The following is a 22,546-nucleotide window of genomic DNA, read 5'->3' as shown; positions in this document are numbered from 1 at the left end:
TACAGTTTAGTTATAAATACATTTTTTGAGTAATACAAATACTGGTATTAAATATTCATCGTATAATGGTCGCACCCTACAATTTTTTTCGAAAATTTTGGTATAAAAAGTGCGACGATTATGCCGTGAAATACGGTATTTACATTGCATTTATTTATATACTATTTGTTTTTTACCCGTTCTGGATCCTAAGTAGCGTAACGACCTGCTGCGTCTTAACCAGAGCCCCTTTTGCCACCACTTTTCAGAGTTCCTGAAGGGCCTTCACAGCTACCGTAGCGGTCCCAGGGCCCTCGAAGTCCCCACTGTACTTCACCCCTACAGGCAGTCCCCTACTTTGGCTGTCCAAACTCCTTAGACCAGGGGATGGAATTAATTTATTCACACACATTTTTTAAATTTTATTTACAATAACCTGCACTGGTCGAATGCCCTCTAACACTTCATTTATTTTCTCTGTTGCTGTTTATTCTCTTCTTGAATATCTGTACAGATTTTGGAAAAGGATCAAACACTACCCCTGGTAAACTGTTTCACTCCTTCACACCCTTCCCAATGAATGAAAATTTACCCCAATCGCTTCTGCTAAAATTCCTTCTAATTTTATATTTATGGTCAGTCCTGCCGATATAATTATTTTCCAACTGAAGCCTCTCACGGATATCTCCCCATGCTTCTTCTCCTGTGTAAGCTCTATATAATCCTGTAAGTCTAGTTTTCTCCCTTCTCTTACTTAAAGTTTCCCACCCAAGTTCCTTTAACATTTCTGATACACTACTCTTTCTCCTGAAATCCCCTGTTACAAATCTTGCTGCTTTCCTCTGCACACTATCTATTTCTTTTATTAGGTATTCTTGGTGAGGATCCCAAACACTGTTTGCATATTCCAATAATGGACGAACCATACTCAAGTAACTTTTTTCTTTTAATTCTTTGTTGCATCCTTTAAGTAGCCTCATTATGACATGTAATGATCTGTGTGCTTTCCCAACAATGTCATCAATATGACCCTTCCAGTGCAAATTACTTTCAAATCTCACACCTAAGTATTTGCACTTGCCATCTTTTGGGATAACTACCTCATCCAAAGTATATTCAAATTCAGTTTTAAAGCTCCTGTTTGTAAAAGTTGTAACAGTTGATTTGCCTCCATTAACCTTCATATTATTTTCTTCAATCCATTGTTGGATACTTTCAAGGTCCCTTTGTAATTCTGAACAATCCTCAATGTTGTTTATTTCTCTGTAAACAATTATGTCATCTGCATACAATCTTATTTTTGATGTTATATTGTTCCCTAAATCATTTGCGTATATTAAGAAAAGTAACGGACCGATTATACTACCCTGTGCAATTCCCTTCCAAACTTTCTCTTCCTGAGATACACTATTTCCTACTTTGACTTTCTGAACCCTTGAATTTAGAAATGCTTTTATCCAACGTGTAACCCTTACGTCCAATCCTATTCCCTCCAATTTCTTTAATAATATTCCATGTTCCACTCTATCAAAGGCTTTGGAAAGATCTATGGCTATGCAATCTAACTGACCTCCTGAATCCAACTGATCTGATATGTCCTGCTGAAATCCCACCAGTTGTGCCTCACAAGAAAATTTCTTTCTAAATCCATACTGACTCCTCATGAACCAATTTTTATCATCACATATCCCTCTGATGTACTTTGATATTAAACTCTCCAGAATTTTACAAACTATACTGGTCAGGCTGATTGGTCTGTAGTTCTCTGGTTTCCTTTTATCACCCTTTCCTTTATAAATTGGTATTATTATAGATTCCTTCCATTCCTTTGGTATTACACTATTATTTTTGACATAGTCAAAGAGAAATTTTAAATAAGGCACTATGTACCACCCCATTGTCTTTAATACCTCCCCAGTAATTTGATCACTTCCTGCTGCTTTTCCTTGCTGAAGCAGTTGGATTTCTCTGAAAATATCTTCGTTTGTGAATGAAAAGCTTCTTGTTTCCCTCTGTCTCTCTCCCTCTCTATCTTCTGTTTCGGTTTCCACCTCTTGACAATCATCTACTGAATCTCTAAATTCCCTACCAAATAGGTTTGCTTTCTCAGTATCTGTTAAATAGTGTTCACCCCCTTCTCCCACCATTGTAGGAATTTGGATTCCTTTTCCTTTTTGATTCCTGATATATGAATACAGCTTTTTCCATTTCCCTTTGTGGTCATTACCCTCTTGAAGTATGCCATTCATATAATTCTCTTTTGCTTCCTTTTTCACTCTATTCAGTTCCCTCATTAGCTGTTTTCTAGTTTCTCTACTCTCCCTACCCTCTTTGATTTTCCTGTTTACTATTCTACATTTTCTTTTTAATTTTCTTATTTCCCTTGTATAATAAACAGGGTCTGAGGTCATTTTACCCTTCTTAACAGGTACAAATCTCTTCTCTCCTTCCCAAATAATTCCTTTAAATTTAGCCCAAAGTGTATCCACGTTACTCCCTTCACTTATCCAACAACTGAATTGTGATTTGTGATTTAAGGTAAGTCCCAAATTCATCAACTTTAGTTTTTCTGTACAATTTCTTATCTTGTGTAACCCTCCTATTAAGTCTTTTTGGTACGAGTCCTACATCCATTATTACAGCCTTATGGTCTCCTATTCCTTCAATTACCTCAGTTTTATCAACAATTTCCCATGGTTTAACCAAGAATACATCTAGTAAGTTATTGAGACGAGTAGGTTCTTGTACTACTTGTGTAAATCCTCCCTCCCAAATTAACTTATTTGCCAGTTTCTGTTCATGGGCTTCACTTGCAGCTCCTTTCCATTCAACTTCAGGCAAATTTAGATCTCCCCCAATTATTACCATATCATTATTATTGTTTTTACGAGTATAATCTATTATTTTTTCAAAGATTTCCATGTCTCTTTCCTCTCTTCCAGGCCTGTATGTTCCTATAATTCCCACCTCCTTCATATTATCACAAACTAATTTTATCCCTAATATTTCATCCCTTTCATCGGTAAACCATTCATGTGAACAGTAAGTTTCCTTCACCAGAATAAACACCCCCCCTCCCTTTTTATCTCCTCGGTCTCTACGATAGACTGTGTACCCTTCTGGAAATACTTCTCTATTACCCACCTCTTCTTTCAACCACGATTCCACTCCTATCACCACATCGGTCTCATAAGATTCCATCAATGTACCAAATTTTAATTGTTTATTTACTACACTTTGACAGTTTACCAAGAGCAATCTCAGACCCCCTTCCTCCCTAAAACTTGACTGTTGCAATTGGGTAACTTGAAATTCCTTACTATCCTGAGTTTCTTTTTCTAGTTGACTGAGCCAGCTTGAAGTACAGCTGGCTCTTTCTACTAGTTTTCCTGGTCAGTATTATAACTCAAGGGAGTTGCCTTTTTTACAGTACATATCTTATGATTAATAACATCTAGAACAATATTTGCTATCTTTCGTTTACCTGAATTGTTTAGATGGAGGCCATGTTTTGTATAACAGTATCTCTCAAAACTGCTGCATTCAATAACTTGAGTATTCCGAAAATGTTTACAAATTTTAACAATATCTGTATTGACCTTGTCCACTTCAATGTTCACACACGAGTCTCTACTCAAATCATGCCTGTGTGGCACGTTCACTACAAAAACGTTAGTGTGGGTCAGCTTCCCTAGTGTATGTTTAAGTTGTGATCTTACATTCTTGGCGTCGTCGCGAGCCATGTCGTTCGTCCCACCGATGATAAGCACTGCATCGCCGCTCCCGAAGTTCCTAGTTGCTGCTTCTACGTTTTCCACAACACAAATGATGACTAAGGATTCTCAGAACTTGTCCCAAGGGCTTTGTCAGTTGGCTCTGGAAAGAGCTGTTGCCTTTGTGCCATCCTATGTTCATGTGTTATATGCCAGGAGATCTCAGGAGATAGTCTGGCAGTCAAATGCTGATGTTATGACATCTGATTGCAATGCCACCAAGTTTCTCTATATCAAATAGGGAAAAATCAAATGCTGCAGCACTCATTTTCAAATATCTTCTCGGAGAGAGCATTTTCTTTAACCTTTGCCAGTCGACTATCGGGCCGGCCCCGACACAATGTCGAGCTGAGTCTGATATCTATTTTAGTTTAATATATTGTCTTTCTTATATAGTGGGGCTCAGGATATGAAGCCTGATATCATGAAAAACCATATTACGAAACACTGTTATACAATTTGTAGAATAATATAAATAGAACACTGGCAGAAAAAACCATCTAAACACAAAGAAGGGGTTGTGCTAGATTAATAAACGTTGGTAGGCGTTTATACATCTGAAAGATGACGTTGAAACAAATTACCTGCAAAACACATTAGCGTGGTGCCAGTAGTGGCGCCGTGACGTTGCACATCAGGTTTGCTTAAAATACGGACTGTACTGTGCGAGAGCGATAGTTACCTGTGAGATTGGACGGACGTGGGTCAAGAATGGCTTTACGACATTGAAGAGGCCAGTATCAACACCTCACTGTTGTTGAACGAGGCCATATAATAGGGCTACATGAAGATGGTTTTTTCTTCCGTGCTATTGCAGAATGACTTGACAGGAATGTCTCCACTGTGCATGCGTGCTGGCAGCAGTGGTCACGAGAAGGTACGCTCGCAAGAAGACCGGGCTTCGGACATCCTCGTGGCACCACCGAGAGGCAGGACCGCCTTATTCGGCGTATGGGTGTGGCGCAGCGGACTGCTTCTGCAGCAGCAATTCAAGCAGCAGTTGTCATCGCAGTGATGCAACAAACTGTTCAAAATCAGTTACTTCAAGGACAGCTCTGAGCCAGACGCCCTGCAGCGTGCATTTTACTTACCCTAAACCAATGCCACCTGCGACTTCAGTGGTGTCAAGTGAGAGCTCGTTAGAGGATGGAGTGGAGGTCTATCGTGTTTTCCAAAGAAAGCCCGCTCCGCCTCTGTGCCAATTATGGCTATGTGTTGGTTAGAAGGAAGCCAGGCGAGTGCCTGCATTCCACACGTCTGCAGCGTCAACATACTGGACCTACACCGGAAGTTCTGGTCTGGGGAGCAATTTCTTACGACAGCAGGAGCACTCTTGTGGTTATTCCATGCACCCCGACTGCAGACGTGTACACCCATCTGGTGATTCGACCCATTGTACTGCCATTCAGGAACAGCATTCCCAGGGATGTTTGCCAACAGGATAATGCATACCCCCCTGCCGCAGTTGTAACTCTACGTGCTCTACAAAATGTCAACATGTTGCTTGGGTCTGCTTGATCCCCGATTTGTCCCCAATCAAGCACATATGGAACATCATTGGATGACAACTCAAGTGTCATCCCACAACTGGCATTAAACTGTCCCTGTATTTACCGACCAAGTGCAACAGGCATGGAACTCCATCCAACATGCTGACATCCGGCACTTGTACGATACAAAGCATGCATGTTTGCATGCTGCAATCAACAGTTAGGCAATTACAACGATTATTAATGGACAAGCATGCCTCATTTGTGATGGCTTTTCTTGTGCAGATATTAACCTGTAGTCTTGTACCTTAAATCAATTAAATATGTTTCCTCAACAAAAATTCTGTATTGTACATTCATGGTGTTCGGATATTTTTTCCGCCAGTGTATATATAATCATTAATTACTGTAAACATATTAATACAAGGGTTATTTTATAACTAAGGACCGATCAGCTGTAGCTTTGTAAAGCTGAAATGCCAAGATACGCATGCTCACTGTCTCCCAGAATGCCTTGGGCATGAGTCAACGCCCATTGCAGTCATAACATCATTGTGTATGGTTCGATGTGGGCAGTTGAAATGTTTCAGATAACGGAGTGTCCCGCCGAGTGTGAAATGAGGTTCAATTCGATTTTTCACAGCAAGAACATGTCAGCTGCGGACATGCATCGCCAGATACGTGAGGTGTACGGTCCGAATGCAGTGACAGCAAGGAGCGTAAATGTCGTAATCTGTAAGTTTCATTTCCGTATTGATGTTATACACAAATACAGTGAGAAGAGGGCTTCCACCTAATCAATACTTGTTTATTATATTAAAAATTAATACTACAAAACTGGTTTCGACTTTTCTACGTCATCTTCAGCTGGTCGCACAACCACATATATAATATCATGCAACCATAAAACATCATTAGATCTAATAAAGAATATCATACAACGATAACATGTCAAAATTATTCCCATGATTGGGGGCAATCGTTGAATTGGAACTTGATATTCACTGTCTTTACATGAATAACATACATAAAAAACACATTAATAAAAGTTTGGATTGTTCATAGGCATACGTTTTTCTGAAATTAAATGCTACCTTAGTAAAGCATGTATGATAATACAGAGAGAACATGCGTATTGATCACAATTTGTTAGTCTTGTGGGTTGCACTTCCTTGTTTCCTGAACCTTCAGTTGTACATTGTGATAAAATCTTGTTGCTCAATGTTATTTTTAAAACTAATTAGTTTTGTCCTTAAAGTCTTCATGAATAGACATTATTATGAACACTTAATGATAACTGTAGGAATAAAACATGTGTTAAAATTCAATGACCTGCATTGTAGGTATAAATTACACTATAAAATGTCAGATTCTCGAGTGTGAGTTTTGTGTCACCATATATATATATATATACGAAACATAAGAACACATATTAATGTTGAAAAGCAATATATGAGATTGTGTTAACTAGTTGAGACTTGAAGAGAAAATGTAGATTTTTAAAGCGTGCGCACATAAAATCCATGCTGTTTGTGTTGGAAGGTAAATTATAAGATCCTGTGTTGAATCCTGCTATATGGCATTTGACTAGAGTAGAGGTTCCTTCCCTTTGCAGTTGTACGTAAATGTAACAATTATTGTTGTTATTGATTTGACGTTGTGTGTAGCTTGGAAGCATGTTATACACTGCCACCACTATTTATTCCCTGCTAGATATTCTTTGATTCTCTAACTTTTCCCAGCTTCCAAACATATTCAACAGACGGCAGATCATTCCTAATAACTAGGGCTCGGATGTTTAAGAAAAGTCATATTTTTTCTTTGACTATTTTCTTGCCCGATTGGATTTTGGTGCAAATCAGGTGATTATCGTCACAATCAAGTGATTTTTATTTGTCATATAAATGCATATATTGGCTATTTTTTGTCATAAGGTCATATTTTGAGCTATTTTCATAGAAACGTCATATTTGGGTCACATTTCGGCGGTTTGGCGACAGTTGTAGCTGTGCAAAATCGTCAACTTTCCGATTGAGAACTAGTAGTGACAAAACTGCTTTTCCGTATTACATCTGTAGTTAAAAGTGGAACACTCTGCCTCTTCTATCATGATGGCGCAAGAATTGTTTTCCAACAGTTTGTCAGAAAGTCTGGCATATATTAAGTCGAACTTTGGAATTATATCGAGTGCAATTACTCGTTTAGAAGCTGCTAGCTTAGAAATTCATGCAAGTATTGAAATTATGAGAAGTGTTGAACTTTCAGCACAACAATCACATGGAATAGTTGGTGTCAGTGTAAAAAGAAAACTTCAAAACCTGCTTAATCGAAGTGACGGTTTTCGCTGTGTGTGCAAGAGAAATGATGTTCGTAGAGAAGGTACCAGTGTATTTCAAGATGAGTGCATACTCGATAGTAGTGATTCAATATTATTTAAATATCCACCAATAACGTCTTGTGACGTAGAAAGAAGCTTCTCTTCTTACAAGAATGTGTTAAGTGATAATTGGAGGTCTGATGCTTTGAAGATGAATCTTGTCGTACACTTCAATACCACCCGCGGGGAAGAATGAAAAAGTTATGTGAGTTTGCACTATTTGCCCTGCCGCCCTACCATACTCTATGGAAAGACATTTACTTAATTTGTTTCGTGTTGCTCAGTTTAAACTTTAAGGCATTTGAATAATATTAATGTAATCTGAGCTTAAACGTTCCAAAATATTTTTTTTTAAATAGATTGATTTCTGTGAATAACTGCTTAAGATGTATATTCAGAAAATTGATATGAAAGTAAGAATAAAGAAATTAGTTAACAAATATGTATCAAAGGATTTAGCGTTTCGATTTATAACTTATTTTTACATCATATTTCGTCAATTTTATGTCATATTTCATCACTTTTGAGGTCATATTTGCTTGCTTATTTGGGATATTTTTAAGTCTTAAACATCCGAGCCCTACTATTAACGTACATGCTGCTAAGAGAAAAATAGTCTACGTACAAACAGACCCCATCATGACATACGCCTTAGAAATTATCTGGGAACACCTATCGAAGGATAACCTAGCTACACTAGAAAGAGTGAAGGCCATGTATCTTAAAAAAGTTATCTGCGTGGCAAGAAACGCTATTTCGAGACTAACCTACGAGCTCACTAGAAAACCGTTCTATATAGAAAAACTGCGATTAAAAATACCACTGTCTTCTATGACACAATACCAAGCTTTACATCAAGAACTGCAGGATAAAAAAAGCGAATATATGGATAGATTTTTACCAAACAAATGGCATGGTGACATCGGAATGGATGAATTCCGACTACGAGCTGCGGCATACCACAAAGCGCTTCTTATTACATGTTCATAAAAACACTGATAAGGGCAGGCAAAATAATATGACGACAGGCATATCAAGACGAGTTATCTGACCTATATAGAACGAATGCTGCGGAGCAGTGCGGGTCCTTGACTGATAAGTCGAAAAATTTCAAAAACCAACTCTTCTAATAGAATAACAATATTGTAAATTTGAATTTAAATGTTCATAATTTATTCTACAGGATTGTACAAAACAGTGGTATGACTGACCTTGGTGCGCAGCTCTGTGACGTCCGAAAAGGACGTGACGTAGGAATGAGCATGGGTACCTTTAACAGGGATGTTGAACAATTTCCCAGCCAACACATTGCTTGTGCCATCAAATCCACCTGGAACATAAATGTGTCTGCATGAGCATCACAAGGTTATTTCAAGCTGACTCCCACAATGACAGTTTAGATGCAGTAGGGGAAGAAATATAAAATGGGAAGACAAATACAAAAAAAAAAAAAAGGCAAATGGAAAAACACAAGAGCTCTGTTCATTATTTCGAGCTCCTCTTCTAAATCCTTCTCCATTTCCCAGCTTATCTGGTGAACAAACGTCTCATCAACACTGGAATACATAGACTTCAAAACTGATTATTTTTTCTTCTTCTTCTTCTTTCGAATGGGCCACCAGAGGACCACGTGCCAATTTCAATTCCTTCTTCTTTCTTCTTTCCTTTTCTTCCAGTACGCTTTCATCTGTTCACTATGTTTCTTCTTTCTGTCTTCAGACCACTTTGAACCAGTCTTTTTTACTTTCCTACCTTGGAATCCTATTTTCAATACTTTTTCCCGAAAGCCTTCTCTATTATTTATTTCTTCTGTTGTTATATTGCTTTTTTCTAAATCCTTTCTTACTTCATTGAGCCAGCTTGTCGTTGATTTCTTACTCCACAAATATCTGAAAATCTTACTGGTTAATCTACTATCTTGCATTCGATATAAATGTCCAAAAAACATAAGTCTCCTTTTCCTCATTACATCTGATATATTTTCTATTTTTTTATATATTTCAGCATTACTTCGTAATTTCCAACCTTCTGCTGTGTTTTGTGTGCCTAATATTTTCCTCATGATTCGCCTTTCTAGTATTTCTAGTTTATCTATATTATAGTTTAATGCCAGACACTCGCTTGCATATAGGCATTCTGGCTTCACTACTGTGTTGTAATGCCTTATTTTTGCATTTTTGGATAGGCATCTTTTATTGTAGATATCTTTGGTGACACCATAAGCTCTCTCCATTTTATGTACCCTCTCCTCTACTGCAGATTTTTCTAAACCATTTTCTTGGATTATTTCCCCTAGATATTTGAATTTTTTTACCCTCTCTATTTGGCCAATATCTGTTTTCAGAAATTTTGGTGCATCCCAAATATTTGTTAAAAATTTTGTTTTTTCTGCAGAAATTCTAAAGCCAGTTCTGCTGGCGATTCTTCTTTTTCTTCTTCTTTCATGAAACTCCTTAAACTGCCTTTACACCAAGCCAGTGAAGTATGGTGGCTCAAAACGCTGCGCACAAACATAGTACTCGGCACAGAAGGCTATACACTAAAAAACAAATATCGCTGCCCTAATCTGGGTTCTTAATGGCTCATCACCGCTGGAAACTAGACTAGTCACATATTGAATATTGCCTTATTTTTGTGTTGGATGGTGGTGAGAATCTGCATTCTCACGACACCGAGACAAATTTGTGAGCCATCACATATCCAGGTGGAGATGTACACACTCAAAAGTCGCGTTCAAGGGTAATGGTTACAGCGATTTGCAGATTCATAGAGCCCTACATCCCAGAGAAACGACCAAGCAAAGCTCACAGAAGGAAGAAACAAAGTGAACTGCCTACTTGCCTTACATGCACAACACCACAGATCAAATCGCCAAGGTCCTCTGCAAACACAATATAAAAACCGTGTTTGGCACCAAGGGCAAATTGTCCCCACTATTACATCCTGGGGTATACGAAATTCCCTGTATGTGCGGTAAGGTATACATCGGCCAAACAAGCCGGTCCATTGGCACTCGTATCAAAGAACATGAACGTAATATTCGTCTCAACCAACCAGACAAATCGGCGATAGCTGAGCACGCTCTATCGTTGGGTTATGATGTAATTTTCCAAGATGCTCGAGCTCTCACCCACACTAGACACTACAGGTCCAGGATTATACGGGAAGCTGTGGAAATACGTAGAAATCCTAACAGATTCAACAGGGACACCGGCTATCGATTAAGTAATACCTGGTCGCCAGCCATTAAGAATTTACGTAGCTAGTTCCCTTCCCTGTCCCTTCACTACTGTTATTTCGTCTCAGTGTTTTCCAAATTCGTACGTTCCTCGTCGCCAGATGTTTCATTCCAGGCTTGTGTCTGTATCGTACACCTGTCAATGTCATATGTTACGCAAACACGTTAAGGGAACCGCTTAATCTGATTGTTATGGTTCGGTCAGCTTCCGTTTCGAACGCTAGCATTGTGCCACGTCCTGGGAGCCATCTGGTGGCAATTGAATGTACCATTTCCACTTCTATTACAACGTCCAAATTCAAAAGTGTCATTGTTTAGGAAGCCTTTCTCGTGGACAGTTGAAATTTCTTCTGAGCTCGCAGAGCACAGTTCTCTGCAAACCGTTAAGAAATTCACCTTATTTTCTTGACACGGCATAAGCCCAAAAGCCTATACAGTATCATATCTATAAGTACGGGCCGTGAAGCATTAATGGCAAAGAAAATAATGATCTGAAGTATGTCCAGGATTTTTCCATACCAGAATTAATTGAAAGAAACATAGAACAAAACAAAAAAGCAATAAAAGTGATAATAATAAATACCTTAATGAAGCAGAGATGATCACAGAACAAGGAAATAATGCACAAATTTTTGAACTGGAAAAACTGGCTTGTAATTGTATAATTGCATAATACTATGCATTTAAGATTAGAAGCAAATCTTAGGAATCCCCACGAGCTGTCATACAGTCAAAGCCAGTAGCGGCAGATGAAAATGGGAATTATAGCAATTATTTAAAAAATAATTATTATTTTTAAAAAAAGCAATCTGTACAAGCCATGTTGTCTTATCAGGTAATTCTTCCATTTATTTTCTTTAATCATAAACACAATTTTTTTGCGGAAATACGCACAAAATGTCGTTCGTCCTGTCAAACCGATTTGTATAGCATCACAGCAAGTAGTGGGGACTTTTCCTGTGCTGTGAGGAAGGGTAGCAGGAGTATATTTTTTTCTAAGGTCATGGGCACTGAGGTATGATTCACCGGCTTGCCACGCACATTCGTCAGTCGTCTGGCAGTCTCTTTAGCGTCTGTTAGTTTTTTAGTGTGTAGTCAAATAAATGAGTTTAATTGTATTCCTTTTTAATTGTAATAAACGTGAAATATTGTTCCTTTCATGAAAGTTTAACTGTATAGTACAGTACTGAATCAAAATCTCAGCAAACTATTATTACCGCACTTAAAATTGGTAAACTGTCAATCGTTACTTCTCTCTCAAAGCTTGCTGAGAGAGCATTAAAAAACTTACCATTGTGTAGCCTTTATTTTAGTTTTGATGCATATCTCCCACAAACCCAGGTCTGTTTGTGGTCTGTATATTTTTTTGCCCCCGCACTTTTAATTCCCAATCACTGCTACTGGTCAAAGCAAACCCAATCACTACGAGGGATGTCATCATGTGGTTTGGGTATCAATTTAAAACTCTCATATTTTAAAAAAATGTTGTTTAAGGATATTGAAACGCTCCTGGGCGGAAGAGAAAAGTAGGTTGTGGAAATGGAATTGTTGTCGTTGCAAAGATAAGAAAATGTTAAAGTTCTTAGCTGCCTAACAGTATGTTCCTAGATTAGCCTTCTAAGTAGCAAGTTTTTTTAGAGTAACAGTAACCAGGAAAATCTGCTTATTAGGCCTAAACCCAGAACTCCATATGGAGTTGGCTGACAGACAAAATGAGACATTCCACTCGCTACTAAAGGCTTGGAACATTTGGTAAAAATTATCCGTCATAAATTGCAGTTGGATTAAACGACAATGGCTAGGCTTTGCTATCGACCAGTAACTAATAATGCAATGGACAGCGATGGTGCAGAATTTGAGTTTTGGGTAAGTATGTTGTGTGATATCATTTAATTCAAATTAGTGGATTATCTATCCGGTTCCATGGCTAAATTGTTAGCGTGCTGACCTTTGGTCAGAGGAGTCCCGGGTTCGATTCCCGGCAGGGTCAGGAATTTTAACCATCAATGGTTAATTTCGCTGGCACGGGGACTGGGTGTATGTGTCGTCTTCATCATCATTTCATCCTCATTACAACGCACAGGTCGCCTACGGGAGTCAAATCAAAAGACCTGCACCTGGCGAGCCGAACATGTCCTTGGACACTCCCGGCACTAAAAGCCATACACCATCTCCATCTCTCAGTGGATTATCCAAATTCTACTGTACAAAATAATCTTCATCGACAGATGTAGCAGCTTCACACAAGAAAATTTCAAGACAACTTTCCTTATATAGACAGCAGCGAATAAGATAAAATTGTTCACAAAAAAATTGTTTGATTTTTGTTCATTTCGGGTTGTTTTTGTTTCTTTTTGCATATTATGGCACTACTTGATTGTGCATACAAATCTGGGCTCTACTGATGATGATTAGATGTGATCGAATGTCTGAGCCTGCAAGTAAATGAAGGGGTAATAAAAAGAGAAGTGGAAGGATTATATGGATATAAATCAAAGTCAGCTGTGTTGCAGCAGTGGAGGCAAGGCGGGTCGACCTTGGGTGTCGCTTTGTGCCAGCCTGTGTTGTGTCGGCTGATCAATAACAAGGACAGCTCAATAGGGGTGGCTGTGTGAGAGGCCCGGTGCCGGGCGCCATCCAACACCATTAGCAAATTAACTGGCCTAAACCTTCAGTTGACCTCACCTGACCCAATTCCACTGTGCCAGTAGCAGGTATCATACATAACTCCTGAGAGTTTAACTTGAGACCATTTCCAGTAAGATGTGCCCTATGCTCCACCCACGAGTAACAGGAATTAAGTAATTTGCAGGAAGTACAAATTCTCCAAGCTCCAAGAACTGTAGCTGTTTCATACTGGTCATCAGTTCCATTAACTATGTGTAGAGGAAATCTCTTGACAATCAAGGTTGGTTGCTTTGTTTATTTTTTAAAAATCTAATTTTAAAAAAACAATTATTTCAATGTTTCCTTTTTACATTTTTTATTAAGAAATGTATTGTGTATTTCCCAATACCAGTAGTCTGGCTGGGTTGCCTGCTACAGCATGGAATAAAGTGTACAGCCAGGGACTGAATGCCGAGTGTTAGGCGGCTAACGGTTTCAAACGGAAGAGCTTGCTTGGATACCGGTCTCAAAGTGGAGGAAATGCCACTGAAATCCAGCAGGTAGAGTCAGTTCACCAGGTTACAGACGGCCTCATTGAAACCTGACAGTTTAGTACCATATATTAAGTATAAAATGCCTTTGAGTGGGGCGAGTCGTCAATAATAATAATAATAATAATAATAATAATAATAATAATAATAATAATAATAATAATACGTGAAACCCTTACTGACAATTTCAGAGGTGAAATTTATGGGTGAGATATCCAAACCTATTAAGATAAATACAGAGGTATGGCAAAGGTGACAGTCTGTCACTGTGTTCAACTGTGTTCTAGAGAAAATTGTAAGAATTTGGAACGTAAAGCTTAAAGAACATAACATTTTGCACATAACTTTGGGGAGAAAAGACAAAGGCATTGAAATTAATTGCCTAGCATTTGCAGACAATTTTGCTATATTGTCAGAAATCCTAACAAGTGCAACAACAAAAATCAATCTCTTGGAAGAAATAGCCAACAAGACAGGTTTGGAGAATCTCCATAGAAAAATCAAAATTTATTACAAACATCAAAAATGCTCCAAAATTTTTGGCAACAGATATTGGTCCAGTAGAAAGAGTAACAAAATTCAAATATCTGGGAGAAATAATTCAAGAAAATTGTTTAGACAAATCTGCAGTAGAAGAATGGGTACACAAGATGGAAAGAGCATATGGAATCACAAAGAATTTTTATAACAAAGAGTGTCTATCTAAAAATCTTAAAATAAAGCACTACACTACAGTGGTGAAACCAGAATGCTTATATGCAAGTGAATGCCTCGTACTAAACTATACATTAGATAAACTTGAGGTACTAGAAAGGAGAATCATGAGAAAAATCTTAGGTCCTGTAAAAACAACAGAAGTATGGAAATTAAGATCTAATTATGAAATATACAGGAACAGAAACCATAAGAAAAAGGAGATTGCAATTTTTTGGACATATTTACAGAAAGGATGATTCCAGATTAACAAAAAGGATTTTCAAGTACCTTTGGGACAAAAAGGCAACAAATAGCTGGATTCAAGAAGTAAGGAAAGATTTAGAAAGAAACAATATAAGAGAAGAAGAAACTATGGACAAAGACATTTTTAGAAAGAGGGTAGGAAGTATGGAAGGATTCCAAGGAAGATTGAACAAGAAGCCTTGTGCGAATTGGTCCGAGGACAGAAGGAAACAGCATAGTGAAAGGATGAAAGAATGTTGGAAGGAACGGAAGACAAAACAACACAGTATGAAGAACTGAATTGAAATTGGCACACGGTCCTTAGCAGGCCTCATCGGTAATAATAATAATAATAATAATAATAATAATAATAATAATAATAATAATAATAATAATAATAATAATACCCGTGTGGGTATTTACCGGTTACCTCCATCGGGCGCATCCCATGGGAATTGGGGAAGCTCGCTAGCTCTGCCGCCAGCAGAGTCAGAGGGTAGTAGGGAAATAAAATACTACAGTGAAAAAAAAAAAACTGGTCCCTTGCCAGGGTTACGGCGAAGACTGGTAAATGACCAGAAGCCAGAAAACATCTTGAGGCAACCTCTAGGGCTAACAACCCTAGTTGTAAAAGGATGGGTACCCGTTCAAAGCAAAGTCAAGTCAAAAAGCATGATGGCACAACATTTCGAGAAACATACCACAGGGGGTAAATCTTCGGATAAATCCCTCGTCGTGAACGCCACGGCGCACGAGTCTCATTCGGATTCTGGGGGAGACTTGACATCATGCAATTTCTGGGATCTACTGGATGAAAAATTAAACAAAATCCCCAAACACCATGTCAAGCTTCTTTTGGGCGACTTCAATGCCCAACTAGGCCGTGAACAGGAAGTACAAGAAAGTTATAGGAAATTACCCTGCTCACAAAAGAACCAATCCCAACGGCCAAAGACTGGTGTCCATTTGCGAAAATCACAACCTGCAGGTCATGTCGACCCACTTTCGCCATCTACCCAGAAAGCAAATGACTTGGCGTTCTCCTGTCCAAGCTCTCGGAGAGTTCCAAATTGATCATGTTGCAATCTCCAGGAGAAACAGCCCTGAGATGATGAATGTCAAGGTAAAGAAAGACATCAATGTGGCGTCAGATCATTATATGTCTCTTATCAAATTCAAACCAATTCCCGCAAACACAAGGAAGACAACCAAACAGATCACACGCTTCGACAATGATAAACTTCGGCAAAGGGTCGAGGAGTTCCAGGAGAAGGCTAGACCAAATGACTGTGACTTTAACAACGCCAAAAGTCTCCTTGTTGAGGCCGCCAAAAACGTTGCAGAAATCAAGAGAAGCAAAAAGCATGCCTGGTGGAATGGTACCTGCGAATCAGTCCTCCAAGAAAGACTCAATGCGTGGAAACAGTATTACTCTACGAAATCAGAAAATGATTGGGAAACCTACAAAACCCAACGTGCCCAAGCAGCTAGGGTGTTCAGAACTGAGAAACGTAAATACGAAAATTCTCTCATTGAAAAGATAGAACAAAACTTTAGGAAGAATGAAAGCAGAGAGTACTACAGACCCTTCAAACACAAACTTGCTGGCTATAAACCACCATCTCTATGCTTTGAGCGAAAGGACGGCACACTGCCGACGTCAAATGAAGAAAATTGCAGCATTCTGGCAGATTACTTCAAGAATTTACTTAACTGCTCTAAACCGCAAAGCGCCATTGAGACCAAGGAACCCTTACTCAAGTACCCAGATTCCAGACCACCCGACAGAGATGAAATCAAGCGCCACATTGCCCGTCTCAAAAATAACAAAGCGCCGGGGGAAGACTCAGTAGTAGCAGAACTATGGAAATATGCCCCAGAGGAATCACTTGATATCTTGCAAAAGCAAATAGAAGAAATTTGGAACAAGGAGACCCTACCTGAAGATTGGAAAATAGCTTTGATCCATCCATTACACAAAAAAGGCAGATGAAGAACATCAACAACTACAGAGGAATATCTTTGCTACCCGTGACTTACAAAATTCTATCACTTGCCATCCTGGAGCGTTTGGAAGCACAAGTCGAACATCAAATAGGTGAATACCAAGGAGGGTTCAGAAAAGATCGCTCAACAGCTGAACAGATCCAAAATCTCAAAACGATCATCAGATATTGTGCACTACGGTCCAAGCAGTATGTGTCTGTCTTTGTGGACTTTAAGAAAGCATACGACTCTATTGACCGGGAAGTCCTGCTAAACATCTTAAATGAATTTGGAGTTGATTTGAAACTGCTGGCATTAATTAGAGCCACCCTGACCGATACAAAATCCAAGGTGAAGTTCCACGGATGTCTCTCACATTTCTTTGACATCAAAACAGGAGTCCGACAAGGTGATGGGCTATCCCGATACTCTTCAACTGTGCTCTTGAAAAGATCATCAGAACCTGGCGGGTGAGATTACAGGAAACCAACTACAGTCCATTGAGAATAGGAACGAAATCCAAGGGGATCGCAACAGACTGCTTAGCATTTGCCGATGATATTGCTGTTCTCTCAAACGACATAGAAACCGCTAGAGCTCAAGTTGAAATTTTAAAGGAAATTGCCGAACAAACTGGTTTGCAGATATCGTTTGAGAAAACAGAAGTAATGACTAACATCAAAGAGGCCCCACCTAAACTTCATACAAAATACGGGGACATCACCCGAGTAGACAAATTCAAATACCTGGGTGAGATCATCATGAAAAATGGACTGGACAAAGAGGCACTTCAGGAGCGAGTACGCAAACTGGAAATAGCCTACCAAACATCCTGCACAATCTACAACAAAAAATGCCTTTCCCAAAACACCAAGATACGTCACTATGAAACAGTTCTGAAGCCAGTAGTTCTATATGCAGCCGAAACCCTGTCTCTAAATGCCAACAAAGGACTCCTTGAAGAACTGGAGAAAAGAGAACGCAAAATTGTGAGAGGAATCTTGGGATCAAAGTACAGAAATGGAATCCATCAAAAGAGATCCAACAAGGAAGTCTACAGCAAAATAGAGAAAATTACCGACACAATCAGAAAAAGACGGGCACGATTTTACGGTCATCTGAAAAGAATGGACGAAAGAAAGTTAACTAAAGAAATATTTCACTTTTTTGATTCAAACCCCAAAACCACAATTCCCTGGTTTAGAAATACCAAAGAAGACCTGCAAATGCTACATATCTCAGCTGAGGCCGCCCTTAACAGAGATCTCTTCCGCAAGAAAATATTGACGAACGGGCTAAACCGAGACGAGCAACCGAAGAGAAGACACAGAGCCCCTTGGACAGAGGAGCGTAAGCAGGCCCACTCACAAAGAATTAGGGAAATTTGGGCTCTAAAGAAGGCCAAGTTCAGTGTCAAATGCAACAAGACTTAACGTGGTCCTTGATGGCCCCAGTGAATTATATATAATAATAATAATAATAATAATAATAATAATAATAATAATAATGATGGGCATAGGGATGTGGCGACCCCATCGCCCAGTGGGTAACCACTGCAGTTAGCCACCCGAGTATTGGCGGGAAAACCATACCTATTTAAGGTAGGAGGAAATGCCTGCCTTTCGCCAGAAAATATCATGAGGCCCTCTAAGGCCAACAACCTTAGTTGTACAATGTTGGACTATGTCCAACCCCTAAAGTGAACATTAATATCATGGAACAAGCTTCTTACGAATTAAATTACCCTGAAGACAAAATCAGGCTTTCGGATTCCAGGGTGCCCGACATTTTGAAGCTCGTGAATGAATCGGAGCACCACAAGAACATTGCTAAATTCAAGAAAAAGAGAAAATGCTATTTTGGAAGATTCAATATCAACTCCCTTATACAGGTTGGAAAACTGAAACAGTTAACAGCGGACCTGCATAGACTCGACATCTCGATACTGGCCCTCCTGGAAATGCGTTACATGGATGAAGAACCTTTTGAATCAGATGTGTTCAGAATCCTCAAAGGAAAGGTGGGGGAAAAAATCATGAAAAACGTCCGCAACTGGGAACAGCCTTTGTAGTAAACAAAAAGTTTCCAAACACTATAGTCGACTTCAAGAGTGTAAACTCAAGACTATCACTCATGACGGTCAAATCAGCGAATAAGAAATACACGCTGATAAATGCTCATGCACCAATAAATGAGGATAATAAAAAGAACCCTGATATGGTTGAAGAGTTTTGGGACAAACTAGGGGATGAAATACTCAAGATCCCAAAAAATAACATCAAAATTCTCCCGGGAGACTTTAATGCACAAGTGGGGCGGGAAAGGAAGTACACTGAAATAGTTGGACAATACCCGGCACACAACAGGACGAATAAAAACGGAGAAAGACTGATCAATTTATGCAACATGAACAACTTAAAACTCATGTCTACCCATTTCAAAGCAGGCCCCAACGAAAAGAACACATGGATATCACCAAACTTCTTGCTAGGCGAATTTCAAGTGGACCATGTAGCGATATCCAAGAACTACTACAAGGAAATTCATAATGTCAAAGTTAGAAAAGCAATTAATGTAACATCAGACCTTTACTTATCACAGATTAAGATTAATTTCATACCTGGATGAAAAGCACATACCTGTGGCAATAGAGTGCCAAAAATTGACTGTAAATTACTCATCCAAGAAAAGATGGAAGAATACAGGAAAAAGCTACAGGTACCAAAAAATTGGAATGAAGTGACAAAAAATCTGCAGGAACCAGCAGTTGAATTAGCATCTACGAAACATCAAAGCAAGCATGGATGGTGGAATGCAGAATGCGAAAATGCAATCAAAGAAAGATTTAAGGCGTGGAAATCATGGAAAGAGAATAAGACTGTGACAAATTTGGAAAAATCATGAGAAATAAGGAAAAAAACACACCAAACACTGAGAAGAGTCAGAAGAGAACACCTTAGGGCAAAGGCACAGAAATGGATGAAAACTTCCAAAAAAACAATACCAAATTATTCCATAGGGCCTTTAAAAATAGAATCAAAGGCTATATAGCACCAAGGCTGCATTTAAAAAAAACGGACGAAACTCTTACCCTGAACAATAAAGATAACCGAGATCCTTGCAAAGTATTTTGAAGACTTCCTTAACTGTGAATTGCCACAGGAAGAATTGGAGATTGAGAAGGACACAATCCAGAACCCAGATACCGAACTACCAGACGAGGAAGAAGTAAGGGAAGTAATAAACTCCCTAAAGAACAACAAAGCATCTGGTGAAGATGGAGTAATAGCAGAACTGAGAAAATAGCCAATGACGCCTTTATCACTGAAGCGACAGAACTGTTCCGGAATATTTGGAGAGATGAAAAAATACCAGAAGACTGGCTAGTGCATTAATACAACCGCTACATAAAGAGGGACCGAAAACAGACGTCAACAACTACCGAGGAATATCACTTTTATCTGTCACGTATAAGATTTTTTCTAAACTCCTATTGAACAGACTGACACCGCAAATTGACCACAAGTTGGGAGAGTATCAGGGTGGCTTCAGGAGAGGGCGCTCTTGTCAGGATCATATCTCGAGTCTAAAAATGATAAATATTACAATGGGCGACAAAAGAACATCTTCATCTCTTTCGTCGACTTTCAAAAAGCATACGATTCAATAGATAGACACAGATTGATGGAAATTTTGAGAGAATATGGCATCGATCAAAAAACACTCAACTTACTTAGGCTAAACTTAGGCTAACACTAACAAACACCATATCCAAAGTGAAATTTCGAGGAGAGATCAGTAAACCCTTCCAGATAAAAACAGGTCTGAGAAAGGGCGAAAGCTTATCCGCAACACTCTTCAATGTGGTTCTAAGATAAGGTCATGAAAACACTGTGGAAACATAATGACTCAGGTGCTATAATAGGTAGTAAAAATAAACATGTCAAACCCAAGCGTTTAGCCTTTGCTGATGATTTGGCACTCTTCGCTGAGACAGAACAGGAAGCAATAACAGAGATAAATGAACTACAGGAGACAGCCAAGAAAACAGGCTTAAAAATCTCCTTCACAAAAACAGAGATGATGAGCACGGACAGGAATAATGTGCAGAGAACAATGAAGACGAAATATGGCGAAGTGAAGGTCACAAAGCAGTTTAAATACCTGGGAGAGATTATCAGCAGCAACGGGATGGATAAAGAGGCCATGGAAAATAGGAGACAAGTTGGAAAGCCTAAACACTGCCACCAAAGCCATTTACAACAACAAAAATATTTCCATTAATGCCAAACTAAGACATTATGACCAGCGATTCTGTATGGGGTGGAAACAGCAACACTAACGAACCTGGAAAAACTACTGAAGATTGAAAGGAGAATATTAAGGTGGTTTTATGGCCCAATGGTGGTAGAGATAAACTACAGATTACGATCAAATAAGGAGATATACAAAAGAACAAAGACCTGGCAACAACAATAAGGAAAAGACATTGTGATTCTACGGACACATAGTCAGAATGGATCCAACAAGGTTAAATAAACAAATTTTTAATAAAATATACTACTTGAAGTGCCAGGGGGGATAAGTCAAGCAGATGAAGGAAGAAATCAAGAGCTTAGGAATTGCAGATGAAGAATGTCGTGATAGAGACCAATTCAGGAAAAGACTTTCCAACATAGAAGTTCTTTTATTATTATTATTATTATTATAGACCAAGACAAAGAGCCAGAAGTGACCTGCATCTCTGGTGTCCACTGCCTGATCCATGAGGGTGATTGACGAGGAAGAAGTAGTACATCGGTCATCATCGTGTTTTAAAGATGAAGGAAGCCTTGTTGCTGCAGCCATAGGTTTCTGTCCTAAGCTAGTCTTTTCAGGTCGGAGTAAGATCTGCAACTCATCCTGGCCAGGTAAGTTGCTAAACTGGCTCTCTCCTTACCATTGCTCCCTCCGCCCTCAGTATTAATTCTTCTGTCTGTTTCCATTCTCCTTCCTACCCAGCTTTTTATCTGATACAATTTGTTACTTAGAGTTACATTACTCACACTAAGCCATTCCTGCCTCTAGAGCACGAAAGCACCCAAGTGCTTCGTTTCCATTCAGTTTCTAAGCACCCGAAGGCATCTGACTGCAATAATTAAGTCGTGTACAGGAAGATAGAAATACTGAAAGGACCACAAAATAGGACAAACACAGTGACAGATCGATGTAGAAAGGGGGAGAAATAAGAAAACACATCTTCATGCATCACCATCATAGACTCGTGAATCTCACTTCTCCTCAGCACACCGAGCGAGTGGTCAGGTGGTTTGAGGCATGTAGCTGTCAGCTTGCATTCAGGAGTTAGAGGGCTCAAATCCCGTCAGCAGCCCCGAAGGTGGTTTCCCATTTTCACCCCAAGCAAACGCTGGAGCCATACCTTCACACTCGTTGAGGGACCATCTTGACAGATTTTGTCTTGATGTGAAAAGTGTAAAAAACAAGAAGAAAACTGAGTAAAGACAGGAAAAGGTCATCCCCTTCCTCTTCTTCCTTACAGATGTTTGCAGAGGAAGTCACTGTACTGCACGATGTGACCAGGGAACTTCACATCTGTCGATTTCACA

The 22,546-nt window shown here is 39.1% G+C and overlaps 1 protein-coding gene across 2 annotated transcripts in view; it reads right to left on the bottom strand.

Moving 5' to 3' along the window:
- Naprt (nicotinate phosphoribosyltransferase) overlaps positions 1-22,546 on the bottom strand; it is a 150,934-nt gene that overhangs the window by 39,098 nt on the left and 89,290 nt on the right. For both annotated transcript variants that reach the window (XM_067154931.2, XM_067154932.2), the window contains exon 6: positions 8,831-8,949. In XM_067154931.2, the coding sequence (XP_067011032.2) occupies positions 8,831-8,949 (119 nt within the window). The remainder of the gene's footprint in view (positions 1-8,830; positions 8,950-22,546) is intronic.

The sequence above is a fragment of the Anabrus simplex genome, chromosome 10, assembly GCF_040414725.1.
Source record: "Anabrus simplex isolate iqAnaSimp1 chromosome 10, ASM4041472v1, whole genome shotgun sequence".
Classification (NCBI taxonomy): Eukaryota; Metazoa; Arthropoda; class Insecta; order Orthoptera; family Tettigoniidae; genus Anabrus; species Anabrus simplex.
Note: the sequence above shows the minus strand (reverse complement) of the source record. Positions and strands in the feature narration are given on the sequence as shown.